The 14,161-nt window shown below is 38.9% G+C and overlaps 1 protein-coding gene across 1 annotated transcript in view; it reads left to right on the top strand.

The window, feature by feature from the left end:
* Nucleotides 1-14,161, top strand: part of LOC145245829 (serotransferrin-1-like) — a 49,374-nt gene that overhangs the window by 24,697 nt on the left and 10,516 nt on the right. Inside the window, exons 3-7 of the mRNA XM_080107477.1 lie at nucleotides 2,167-2,299; nucleotides 6,949-7,206; nucleotides 10,574-10,960; nucleotides 11,130-11,376; nucleotides 13,941-14,050. Coding sequence (XP_079963603.1) covers nucleotides 2,167-2,299; nucleotides 6,949-7,206; nucleotides 10,574-10,960; nucleotides 11,130-11,376; nucleotides 13,941-14,050 — 1,135 coding nt within the window. The remainder of the gene's footprint in view (nucleotides 1-2,166; nucleotides 2,300-6,948; nucleotides 7,207-10,573; nucleotides 10,961-11,129; nucleotides 11,377-13,940; nucleotides 14,051-14,161) is intronic.

Genomic DNA, 14,161 nt, shown 5'->3' with positions numbered 1-14,161 from the left:
GAATAAAAAAAAACATGCACAAACTAAGGTAATGAAAAATATTTTTTATAGCCATGTGGTTGAACACCGGAAACTTTCTTTACCTACATGTTGATCTGGTAATGACGTCACACTGTCATGTTCTTTGGCCTTATCTCTCAGTAGCTATGCTTCTGGGCTAGCACTAAGTCCTGCTGCCAAACCCAGGACCTACCATCGGACACTTGATTGCACCAGGAGCTCACCACACTCTTCAGCACATCCAGGCAAACTTTGGTGTTGATTTTCCAGCTGACTTCAAAGATGTGAGGTGGCATGATGTGGCCCTCACTTGAAACCACATCAAAAACCATAACCATGACCATAAATTGTTTTCATCACCCTGGACATGTTGCTGTTATTCCTAGCAATCCAATGATGCATTTTCAGAGTGCTGGCAATGGTCCTGTTGTCATAACTTGGATTGATAGAGCACAGGAGTTGTACAGCAGCGTATCTTTGATCTCGCTCGTTGAACATCGTGTCACTTTCACACATGATAGAAGGTTGCTCTCGCTCTTGAGATTTGTACACAACTGGCAAACTAGTAGATGGTATGCAACAAAAAAAAAAAAATGGTTTTCATAAAACGGAAATGGAATCATGTCGTCTTTTTAAGGCAAAAAAATTTTATCGTTCCACCTGGTATTTACCCAAAATTCTTTAGCTGATGCTGGGAATGGCCTTTTTGAATGAAGTTTCTTTCAGCTAGTGACATCCTAGAAACGTTACCAGAGTTCAAACAAGTCATTAGCACACAGATTAACAACTGTTTATGAAACTGACTCGATTGCAAGTGGTGCATCCTTTTATACAGAATTTTCTGATTATTGTAGATTTTTCTTAGTAGGTTGAAAAAGAGCACTTCTCACTTTTATAGATATATAGATTGTTATTCATAGCAGTCGAAACTTGCTACAATCACAGGCAAGAATTAATTCTCATGGCTCGATTTGAAATCCAATCACAAGCCAGCTCCTAATCACGTGACTGAGTATATAAAACCTGAAACCAGCAATGCTCCTCCTCTTTTTTTTTTTTCCTGCTCTGTCCCAGTAGTACACATTGCTGAGTGTTCTTCAGCCCCCCCCCCGGCCAAATGTGAGTAAAACAAGCCAACATGGCTCTTTTCTAACTCCCACTTATTTCCATGTGCAGTACGCACACAAACTTTCTTTATCACGCTACAGAACTGCTCTCGTTGATATACACACACACACACACACACACACACACACACACTACAACTAAATACACTGAAGACTTTGCTCTTTCTTTCTCCTTTGCTGGCATCTTTCATCCCGATGACTACTGGCTATAAACACGTGTAAATGGAACTCTTGTCTCCTCAACAAGCCGGCAGTATATTAAATTCATCTTTACACAAGAACACTTCCACCTACTAACCGTTTTTCTTTTGTACACGCTACTAACGAAGATAACAAATAAAGTTGTTTATCAAATGTTAAAATGAGACTTTTGTTGTCTTCATATTTAACGAAATATCTTTATTTACTTATTCCAAACAAGGCATGTAACCACTTTAAACACATGGATCGTTTGTTCACCAGTTCTACTGGATCACATTGTTGGACATCCTTCCGCTCACCCATATATATGCTTCAAAATTAACTCATTCTAATTAGTTATCTAGCTGGGTCTAGCTCTTGGGAGGGTTCAAACAATTGCCCAAGCTTACCCGAGTTGGAGGAAGTGTTGTAGTGGACAATAAAAACCTGGCTGACACTTAAAACTAGCCTGACTTTGCATATATAGAGTTTGCTAATGGAACGGTCAACCACTAACTTCAAATCATCAGGATTGGTTGACTAGTGTTAGAATTTTGTACTCTGCGTTAGACTTTTTAACTCTGCTAATGGAACGGTCAACCGTTAACTTCAAATTCTCAATTGATTGACTTTACATTAGAGTTTGTACTCTGTGTTAGTTTGATATATTTAGTTAAAACAGTATTTTGTGTTCTCTCTTACCACACGCACGTGGTGGGGGTCATCCCAATTTCAGCTTTTTTGGACCGTTGACTGCTAACATCCGTGACATTTAGATGCAGTCCAGAATCCCCTCTTGCAGGTTACTTGATCCGTTATCTGGATTCTGCTTTAAAATTCATAATTTTCTCTTTTACAGGCACCCAACATTTACCGTTGCCTTGCACACTTAAAGAATGGAATCGCCGATGTTGCTTTAGTCAGTGACACTGAACTTTACCCGGCGGGTAAAGTTGGTCTGAAACCTCTTCTCCAGCTTATTCATGAGAATTGTAAGTTTAACTGATATTTTTCTTCATTTTTTTTTTTTTTTTGCCTTTTCTTTTTTGCATGTTTTGTCACATACTCTGAGGCCCTAGATCTGTAGGTAGAGATTATGTCAACTAGTTTCATTAGGTACATGTTGGGTCGGCTGGCCTGGTGGCAAATGGAAATAGACCCAATGCACTCAGCAAATGAAGTAATAGGGTCCGCTCCCTTGACAAAATGCGCTAGGAAGCAGATGCCGGTTTGTTACAGGGAAAATTGTGTTATACAGTTTTCAAGCAGTTTGGAGTCGGAAGCCAAGAAGTAATGTGCTGACAATGTAGAAACTTAAGAAAAATTTCCTCAAGACCTGTTTGTTGATCAATTTTAAATTAAGGAAAGTAAGTATAGAGAAATTCATTTTGTTAATCTTTTATAAGATTTATTTTTGGTCTCTCCTTGTGAACGAATCTTTTCTCTCCAATAAAACCATTAACAAGTCTTCCTGCATCTGAATTTTTGAGATGAGGATTGATAGTTTGGATTGTTTGGACTGTTCTCATCTTGGTTGTTATTCTCACAATGTTTCGGTCGATGCAACCTTCGACCTTCTTCAGGGGTATCTTCGTAATAGATGTTATTGGTGAATGGTGCAAAAGAAAAAAAAAATTGTTTTTTTTTTCTACTCCCTCATTTAAAAAATTCTGAAACATTTTAACAAGTTGATACAGACACTGACCTGAATTTACAAAATGAAAAAAAAAAAAAAATGGAAAACCTGACACTCTTTTTGTTTTTAAAAGAACATCGTACAATTTGAATTCTAACGACTACGGTTGGTTAGGAAAAAGAACAAAAACATTCTTTTTCAGTATTCATTAATAACATCCATTGTGAAGATACACCTGAGGAAGGTCGGAGGTTACATCAACCGAAACGTGAGAATAGTGACAAAGATGGGAACAGTAGTTCGATCAACTCTAAAAAGAATTGTCAATCTAATTGCTGCAATGCTGCATCTCTGTGCCTGTTTTACAAATATTTTAATGGAATGTGCTCTGATGAACTCGTTACACTTGTGCCCCCTCGATGTATATACCCCCCCCCCGACAAATCCGTTTAGCAATAAAATCTCACCCCTTCACTGTTGAGGTTCCTAAATGCCAGAAAGTTTTCTATTCTAATAGTTTCTTCCCTCGAACATCTAGACTTTGGAATTCTCTTCCTGCTCCCTGCTTCCCTGGCTATACTGATATGCAGAAGTTTAAATGTAACATAAACAAATATCTTGCTAATCTTTCCCAGGTATGGTCCCAAATAGTAGCCCCTTACATCCAAGTGGTGATATGACTTGTTTGGGAGTAAAAAAAAAAAAAAAAAAAAAATACATATTGTGTTTTCAGGTTTCCATGCATGAATTTTATTTGTCTTGAATGTCGGAAGATCACAACCATTGAACGATCAACATCCACACGCATACACATGGGAAATGACGACCAAAGAATGAAAACCAAATTGTATGTAGAAAAGAGTTCATTGATTGATTTGTGGTTCTTGATTGCTCACCCGCGATAACAAACGGGTGTGGGTGTTTCACATATAGTAAAACAGTTCATTAGCATTCAGTCTGTGCCGCACCCATGCAAAAAATGTACCTCTCGTACCTCTCTTCGTTGTGTCTTTGTCTCTTCTCATTATTCATCGCTCTCTCCGAAGGAAACTTCTAGGGTTGAAATTGAAGTTTGTCTTCGAACTGCGGAATGCCATTAAATGTTTGTGCAAAAAAAAAAAAAAAAATTCTTCAGCTTGTATCATTCTCAGCACATATTCACAAAAAAACGACAGTCTTTTTTTTCTTTTCCTGCTTCGACGTTCGTAGAAAATCCGTCTTTACTTTTTCACACTGACACGCGGAATAACCGTATGTTTAAACATCTCTGTCTGCAAAAACGTTTTTTCCCAATGAAAACCAGCTTTTATATGCTCAAATTTGACGGTTTTAATTTTCATGTCATTTTTTCGTTTCCTATCAGTCAGGTCTCGAGTTTGAGTGTCAATGACTTTTTACAATATGCTCAGGCCACCCTTGGACGCTTGTTTCTTTGACTGTTGTCACAAAACCAAACAAGAATCTATATATCTATAAAAGTGAACGTGTCTTTGTGTGTACATTTCCCTACGCAATAATTCTGTCAATTTTTAGTCTACAGACTCGAAATTTGATATACAGGGTACTGAGATTTGTGAAAATCTATGTGCTTGGTTTTTGGCCAGAAATTTGGCTGTTAAGGGGTCGAAGTTCAACGATTTAACCTTTGAGAACTCTACCAAACTCCTCCGACAATTTTGGGTCTAAACGCTTGAAATTTTAGATATAGGTTCCTTGGACATGGATGTAACTTAATAACTCGATTTGAGCTTAAAACAATAAATTTTAAGGGGTCATAATAGGAATCAAAATAAAAAAAAATTGACTTTTTTTTCTTTTTCTCAGCATACATCTCCAAACACCTGGGAAACGCCGGGCAGCCATGCTAGTAGGTTATATATTTGTAACTTTATCTTTGACTTCCTATCGGAGCTGCAAGATGATGTCATTTTCTACATTATGCTGAAGTTGCATTTCTCATAACTTCCAAGACGCAGAGACAATATCTTTCGTGTTAACTTGTCCAGCTTTTTCAGTCTCTCTACAGACTCTAACTACACTCATTACGTGTATCATTAAGCTATCTCGTTGCATCATTCACTCCATGTAATCAAGACACAAATCGAATGATCTACCTTCGTTATGTATTTTGTTTATGTTCTAACATTTTCTGTTTTTTTTGCTTCAGCAAGTAAACATTTCTGGGAACTATTTTTACATCACATTATTTCCCCTTGATAACATTATTCCAGCGCTTCTACTTCTACAAGCATCAGTAACGATCATAATAATAATCGTTTAGCTAACTTGGCATTGCCTGATCAATATCTAACATAAATATATCAACAAACACACAGACAAGTGACCTTTATTGCCCAGGCTTTTTTTTTTTTTTTTTTTTTTTTTTATGTAGGAATCACCACTTATCAAGGCCCAGAGGCCACTCGAGGATAAGGGTTAATGGGGTACACCTTAGTCAATGTGATTATAGCCTAGTAAACAGAAATAGTGGGAATTTTGTAAATTGGATTACTTAGGGGGACAGGTCATCAAGAACTTGTTTACGTTGGACTTGAAGACAATCAGATTGTAGTCAGCTGGAAAGCAGGCAATCGGAAGAGAGTTCCACATGTGTGCGGTTCTAAGAAAGAAGCCCTGCTCATGAAATCTACATTTAGGTTTAGGCACAAATAAAGAGTGTGGGACATTATTGATAGTGGTTTTGGCCAGATGAGTGTTTTTAATGAAAATTTGGCGAGGGGTAGGGGGGACCATAGATTGAAGCTCAGTAGAGCACTGGCCATGAAAATAACGAGAAAGCAGAGATAGGCTTACAATGTATCTTCTGTGGGAAAGAGATTGCGGGGAAGAGGAATCTCCTATGAGGCTATGAAGTCTATTTTGAACTGTCAAGGCAAGATAAGCTGCTTCTAGCAGCTCCTGCCCAGATGTGGCAACAGTACTCCATCGTTGGCTGTACCTGGCTTTTATATAGGTAGAGAATTGGATCAGGAGTGAGATATCTACTGGAGCGGTAGAAGCATCCCACCATTTTTCCAGTGACCTTGGCAATGGATTTGATATACGTCTTCCATTTTCAGGTCAGGAGCTTGTCAAAACCTGAAGCCTCCCCAAGATGAGTACTATTCATTTCAATTGATGCCAGATTGGCATCAGAGCGTAGATGATGTAGAAATAGAAGCTTGGCTATATAAATTAAAAAATAAAATGAAGTTAAATTCAACTACACTTTGCTAAATGATTTTTGTTTTAATTTAATTAGTTTTACTTTCCAATAATTTATATCAGTTTGAAAAAAATCCACTGATGTCAGTCCACTGCAACGAATTTGGAATCGGAGCATGTGAGTGAGGAAAAATGTATTAAGCAGTTATGAGTTAAAAAAAACAAAAAAAAACTGATTTACGTAAGTAATGATTAGGGCTAGGACAATGGCATATTCTTTTCGTTGTTTTGACTTCATGTTTTTTTTTTTTTTTTTTTTTATTACATTTTCACCCCAAACAAGGCAAATTGCCACTTTGGTGTAGGAGGCTACTATCAGGGGCAACAACTGCTAGGGTACTATGTAGGGATTGGGCAGCAAGATGTCGGTTCACGTTACACTTGAACTTCTGAACGTCAGTACTGTTGGGGAAGCAGGGACCTGGAATGGAATTCCAGAGTATCCGTTTATATCTTATATGCTTTTATATAGAGTATTGTGATTCTTAGTTGATTAACTGTGTCTAACTGTCGGATATATACTCGAGTCAAAACGATGAAAAGAATATGCTGTTGTCATAGCCCTAGTAATAATCAATCTGATCTTTAAATCAACCAGCGATTTAAAAAAAAAAAAAAAAAAAAAAAAAAAAAAAAAATTAACCACTGCTAAAAAAAACAAAACAAATTTACAAATAAATAATATAAAATACAAAACCAAAAACTGTTGGCCCTGTATATAATAGATATTGTGTGTGTACGTGCATATATAATTTCTTTTTCTTTTCTTTCCCCCTTTAGCCGCAGATTACCGTTATAAAGCAGTTGCTGTCATCAAAGCTGGAGGAAAAATTAATAACCTGGCTGATTTAAAGGATGCCAAATCCTGTCATACTGGAGCCGGAAAGACGACTGGATGGACAGTACCCATTTCTAACCTTATAAAAAAGAAAATCCTTCCAACGAAAAAAAGTTGTTACAGTACAACCGAAAATGTTGCCGAATTTTTCTCAGAAAGCTGTGTTCCGGGAGCATTCACTCCACGTTTCAATCCTCTATGTAAGTAACAGTCTTGCTCTTACCTTTTCATTGTTAGATTGATGTTTGTGTAGATTGAACTTTTAAACGGTCAAGGGTCACCGTAACACCAATGGAATATGCGCCAAATTTCTTAATGTAGTTTTGTTACATGCTTCACTTGTCTCAAATTTGAATGTCTTGGCCTTAAAATGCAACACAACCTGTCAGATAAATCTGTCAAAATCTTTTGGTAAAACTTGTACTTTGCTAATCCAAAGAGGGAGGTGTTTGGTAGGCTATATATATATATATATATATATATATATATATATATATATATATATAAAGCGAAAATGTATGTATGTGTGTTCGCTTTTTCTGTATGTCTACAAAAGGCTTTTTTCAGAGAAGCGGTCGGTCGGTTCACAACTTAAAACTTTTTATATCACATATAAATTATAATATCTCGGAGTTAACAATGGAGCTCGCCTGTCTATTAAATTTGTTTGACTTCGAAGATAAATATTCAACATTTGTCGCTCGCTGCATCAGGGTTAGTCTTTTTTCCTATAACATCTTGGGAAAATAAAAATAAAAAAAAGCGTTCTCGCAGTCAAACTTGGCCTCATTACGTCACTAAAACGTGCACCTGCCAAATCCAAGTAATTAAATAAATTCAAACGTGTTTCCGTTAGCATCTCGCGGTGGGGAAATGGTTAACGTCGCACATTTTTTTTTTTTATTTTATTTTTTTTTCACACTTTAATTTACAACTTTGCCTCAAGGGTTCAGGTTCGATCCTCATACTTACCGACCAAAACATTTTTTTTTTTATTTTAACCTCCACCCCCCCTGGAGTTTTGATTTACCCAAAACCACACGCACCTCCAAACGCCCGGGCAATACCGGGTACCCCTCGCTAGTATGTATGTATATATATATATATATATATATATATATATATATAGAAGCGAAAATGTTTGTATGTTCGCTTTTTGTGCATGTCCGAGAAAGGCTTTTTTTCTGGCGGCTTCTCGAGGCCGTCACTTGTTCTTACAACTTTTTATATCATGTCGAAATCATAACATCTACGAGTTAACAATGGGGTTCGCCTGTCTATTTAATTTGCTCGACTTTGAAAAGATAAATATTCAACATTTTTCGATCGCCGCATGTGCATTAAGCTTTTTCGTATAATAAAAGCGAAACTAATTCTGGCGGCATTTTTCCGGTCGCGATCGCCGGAAACATCTGAAAGCAATCAGCTTTGATCAATGTGGAGTTTCTCCTTATATCAGACAATTGCTATTCAATTTGGAAAATCCCCTTTTTATGGGGAGCTGGTTTTTGCCACAAAATCTTGGGGGGGAAACAAAAAAAAAAAAAAAAAAAGAAATAAAAAATCCTGCCCCCCCCCCCCCCCCCGCGTTAAATAAAATACTGCCCCGTAGTCAAAGTTGACCTCATTAAGTACGGGCACCAGCTAATTCCTTAATACTTAAATACATTCAAAAATGTGTCCGTTACTATTTTGTGGCGGTCCAGTGATTAACGTTTTTTTCACACTTTAATTTCCAACTTCGACTCAAGGGTTTGGATTGGATTCTTCATACTTATCCCCCCCCCCCGACACAAACACCCGAGTATTTTGATTTACCTAAAACCACACACACCTCCAAACACCTGGGCAACGCCGGGTACCCCCCGCTAGTCTATAATATAAATTTCACCTGTCTGTTTAAATGTATGTATGTTTGTATGTCTCACAAAAACTTTCGACAGAGGCGACAGAATCTGACAAGATCAGTATCATTTTGAAGCTTGACATCTCTGATGACAACTATCAAAAAATTGGCCACAAACATTAATTCCTTCACCTTTGCCGTTTTGTACAAGGAAGGATCTATTTTTTTTTTTTTTTTTTTTTTTTTTTTACCGACATTTTAGCAAGTCATCGTCACCATTGGATTAACAAGAACATCTTGGGAAAATAAAAATAAAAAAAAAGCGTTCCCGCAGTAAATGAAATACTATCCCGCAGTCAAACTTGGCCTCATCGTCACCATTGGATTAACAAGAACATACTACCCCTGTGAAGTAAATAATGGGCTCCATTTGAAATTCCATCCAAATTCTCAAGTTCGACAAGATACACCTGGAGGTTACATTGACTGAAACGTTAAAATGACACTCGAGATGAGAACAGTAGCCTGAAGAATCTAAATAATCAATCCTCATCTCAAAAATTCAGAAACTATGACTGCAGTTATGGAGTCAGGCTTCCAAGGGTGGCATGTGTGATGCTTAGAATTCGAAACCCGACCGATAGGGCACAGAAAAGGCGACAAATGATCAGGTTCGATCGCGTCTCATGGAATGAGGGAATATAAGGCAGACAGTCAGGATGTCAGCAGTTGAGTTCTCGAGAACCGGACTGAACGGGTCGAAGCTGAGAATGTTCGAATGCTGGCAAAAATCCAGAAACATAGAGAGACAATACATTAATAAAAGAAAATATAAAAAAAAAAAAAGAAAAAAAGACGGCCGAGGGGGGGGGGTGCTATCAAATTAATAAGTGTCAAGAACATACCAGGCAAAACATCATGCAAGGTAGGCGATTCATTACTATATTGTTAACAATATAGAAAAAAAGCAAACCACACAAGCTATTACACTGCCACTCATTGTAAACAAATACCATACGCTGTTTAGTCAATTTTGTGAATCAATAATAATCGCTGATTTTGTTTTAAAAACAAAAAAAAAATCAAAACAAAATTCATTTCATCTAAGTGTGCTAATTGTTAATTCTCTTTATTAAGTGGCCTGCCAAATACCTCCCTCTCTATGGATTGATTTTTTTTCCCAAGTACTCTAACCCCTGCACCATGGACAGAGGACAGTAGTGCGAAGAATCCAAATACGAATATTGTCTCTGTCTTTGACTTGTTTATTTACTATTGGAGTTCCTGCATTGACGCTTGTATTTTGTATGTTCACTTTAGACCGTGATTTGAGTTTCTGAGTAGTTGTCTATAAATTATTTTGCAACCACTTCTAACACCATGTTGCAATATTGTGATGTGCAGATGGTTATGGATTAGATGAGAATATTTTGTAGACTGAAACAGTAAAACTCGTTTCATTCCAGTCTCCAAACTAGAACTGCTTCACGGTGAGCCTGAGACCAGAAGAGAGAGGCGGAAAGGATGGGGTTTCTATTACTGATACTACAACAGGAGCCACACTTTGTCTCTTTTGAAAACTTCTAATGCTATTCTATTAATATTTCATCTTCGACTGATTAGAGTTTGAATGAAGTTTGCTTTGATTCGTATTGTCTAAACAAATAGGAAAAAAGGAATTGTCATGTGTTTTAATATGTTCATTTATTTTATTTTATCAGCCCTCAATCCGCCTCGTTTGTGTTCACTTTGTGCTAGTAAAAACTGTTCACGAGAAGACGAATATGCGGGCTATGACGGTGCTAAGCTTTGCCTTGAGAAGACCGATGCAGACATTGCATTTGTGAAACATGAAACTATGCTGAATGGCAACAAGACCAAATATAAACTGTTGTGTCCATCTGGAAAGATAATGGAACTTAATCAGTTTGACGATTGTCATTGGGCAGTTCGTCCAACTGACACTATTGTTGTTTCTCCAAAAACTTCCAACCAGGGTGAAATAGCTTCTCAAATAATTAATAATTTGGAAGCTTTCAAAAATGCCTTCGAGTTGGAAAAGGTACAAAATTTGAAGAAAACAACTGACGATTATGCTACACTTATGGGTAAGTAAATTGTTCTTTGGAAATAAATAAATTATATGAAAGTTCTTTTGAAATTTGAAGTTTTTTTTGGAAAAAATTAAATTGCTCGGAAGTCCTTTTGAAATAAGGAAAATTGCTCGAAGGTTTTTTGAAACTATAAATAAGCACCAAAATTTTTATTTTCTTACAGGTGATGGATTTAAAGCAACTTTTGAACATTATCACAACTGCAAACAGGATTTAAGATGGTGCGTTATCAGTGATGAAGAGATGAAAAAGTGCACAGATTTGAAATATGCTTTCATGTCGAAACGTGCGACGAATTACCTGGATTGTGTCAAGGCTAAAGATCACTATGACTGCATGACTAAGATTGAAAAGAAGGAGGCTGATTTTGTGGTCCTTGATGGTGGAGATATTTCCACAGCAATTAATAAGTAAGTTGCTTTATTTTATTAGTTTAAATAGAAAGAATGGTGGACAATGTCTGTCTCTTCCCTCATGTGTGTCCCCTCTCCTCATGCGTGTCTTCCCCCTCTCCTCATGCGTGTCTCTGTCCCCGTTCTTCATGCGTGTCTCTTCCCCCTCTCTTCATGCGTGTCTCTTCCCCCTCTCCTCATGCGTGTCTCTTCCCCCTCTCCTCATGCGTGTCTCTTCCCCCTCTCCTCATGCGTGTCTCTTCCCCCTCTCCTCATGCGTGTCTCTTCCCCCTCTCCTCATGCGTGTCTCTTCCCCCTCTCCTCATGCGTGTCTCTTCCCCCTCTCCTCATGCGTGTCTCTTCCCCCTCTCCTCATGCGTGTCTCTTCCCCCTCTCCTCATGCGTGTCTCTTCCCCCTCTCCTCATGCGTGTCTCTTCCCCCTCTCCTCATGCGTGTCTCTTCCCCCTCTCCTCATGCGTGTCTCTTCCCCCTCTCCTCATGCGTGTCTCTTCCCCCTCTCCTCATGCGTGTCTCTTCCCCCTCTCCTCATGCGTGTCTCTTCCCCCTCTCCTCATGCGTGTCTCTTCCCTCTCTCCTCATGCGTGTCTCTTCCCCCTCTCTTCATGCGTGTCTCTTCCCCCTCTCTTCATGCGTGTCTCTTGTCCCCTCTCTTCATGCGTGTCTCTTGTCCCCTCTCTTCATGCGTGTCTCTTGTCCCCTCTCTTCATGCGTGTCTCTTGTCCCCTCTCTTCATGCGTGTCTCTTGTCCCCTCTCTTCATGCGTGTCTCTTGTCCCCTCTCTTCATGCGTGTCTCTTCCCCCTCTCTTCATGCGTGTCTCTTGTCCCCTCTCTTCATGCGTGTCTCTTGTCCCCTCTCTTCATGCGTGTCTCTTGTCCCCTCTCTTCATGCGTGTCTCTTGTCCCCTCTCTTCATGCGTGTCTCTTGTCCCCTCTCTTCATGCGTGTCTCTTGTCCCCTCTCTTCATGCGTGTCTCTTGTCCCCTCTCTTCATGCGTGTCTCTTGTCCCCTCTCTTCATGCGTGTCTCTTGTCCCCTCTCTTCATGCGTGTCTCTTGTCCCCTCTCTTCATGCGTGTCTCTTGTCCCCTCTCTTCATGCGTGTCTCTTGTCCCCTCTCTTCATGCGTGTCTCTTGTCCCCTCTCTTCATGCGTGTCTCTTGTCCCCTCTCTTCATGCGTGTCTCTTGTCCCCTCTCTTCATGCGTGTCTCTTGTCCCCTCTCTTCATGCGTGTCTCTTGTCCCCTCTCTTCATGCGTGTCTCTTGTCCCCTCTCTTCATGCGTGTCTCTTGTCCCCTCTCTTCATGCGTGTCTCTTGTCCCCTCTCTTCATGCGTGTCTCTTGTCCCCTCTCTTCATGCGTGTCTCTTGTCCCCTCTCTTCATGCGTGTCTCTTGTCCCCTCTCTTCATGCGTGTCTCTTGTCCCCTCTCTTCATGCGTGTCTCTTGTCCCCTCTCTTCATGCGTGTCTCTTGTCCCCTCTCTTCATGCGTGTCTCTTGTCCCCTCTCTTCATGCGTGTCTCTTGTCCCCTCTCTTCATGCGTGTCTCTTGTCCCCTCTCTTCATGCGTGTCTCTTGTCCCCTCTCTTCATGCGTGTCTCTTGTCCCCTCTCTTCATGCGTGTCTCTTGTCCCCTCTCTTCATGCGTGTCTCTTGTCCCCTCTCTTCATGCGTGTCTCTTGTCCCCTCTCTTCATGCGTGTCTCTTGTCCCCTCTCTTCATGCGTGTCTCTGTCCCCGTTCTTCCCCCTTACATCCCTAATTCTCCCACTCTTCCATTATGTCTCTCTTCATATCTCTTCTTTCTCTCTCTCCCTCCTTACGTTTCTTTCTCCATTTTAAAAAGTAATATATTGATTACTAGCAGGGTCTCCTGACTTTGCTCGGGATTGAATGATGATCAATGAATATTTTGCACTTCTATATTTTTATTGTCATCGAAGTCCGCGAAATCACCCAGGAGGAAGCTTCACATTCCTCCATGCAGTAACTTTGTCCAAGATATGTTATTCTACATTGCGTTCTTGAGAACTTACTGTTTCGTTTATAAAATTATTTTATAGACTTCTTTCCAGTTAACGAAAAAAAAAACATTAAGAAATTTACGTGCGAGGTTTGAACCTACAAACCATGTCATGAAATAAAAAAAACAAAAATAAAAAAAAACACGTAAATTTTCAAGTCTTATTAAATTCTTTGAAAAGTTGAAACCTACAAACCACATCATGCAAAGAAAAACAACAAAAAAAACCCGCATTATAAACTTACCCACAGTAGAATTTTCACGGCCCATTGTTCTAACATTGTTGCTAAGTGACGACATGGAAAAAAAATGGCTTTATCGATGATAGATAAATCAAAATAACTGTTTCAATTATCGGTAATTATCGGGAGTATTCTGAGACAAGACTTCTACAGTAAAGTTCTGTAAATTTTAAAGAAAATCTGGTCAGCCGTTTTGGAGTCTATAAGAAACTCACACGCACACAATTTTGCATTTATATAATTGTAGAGATTATTTATTTTCAATTCATATTAAAGTTTCTAATCCTTTTCCCCTCAGCTGTAAACTTGAGCCGGTCATTGCTGAAAACTATGGAGTTGAAACTGCCACTTACTATACAGTGGCTGTGGCAAAAGCAACTTCCAGCTTCACTATCAAGCAGCTAAAAGGTTTGTTTCCATATTCCTTTGTTTTTTGACATTAATTACTTCACTAGCGGGACCTGTGGAAATTCCACAGAGGACTCCTTCATATGTAATATATTGATGTTGACATTCTGT

The sequence above is a fragment of the Euprymna scolopes genome, chromosome 23, assembly GCF_053919585.1.
Source record: "Euprymna scolopes isolate OS-2025 chromosome 23, ASM5391958v1, whole genome shotgun sequence".
Lineage (NCBI taxonomy): Eukaryota > Metazoa > Mollusca > Cephalopoda > Sepiida > Sepiolidae > Euprymna > Euprymna scolopes.
Note: the sequence above shows the minus strand (reverse complement) of the source record. Positions and strands in the feature narration are given on the sequence as shown.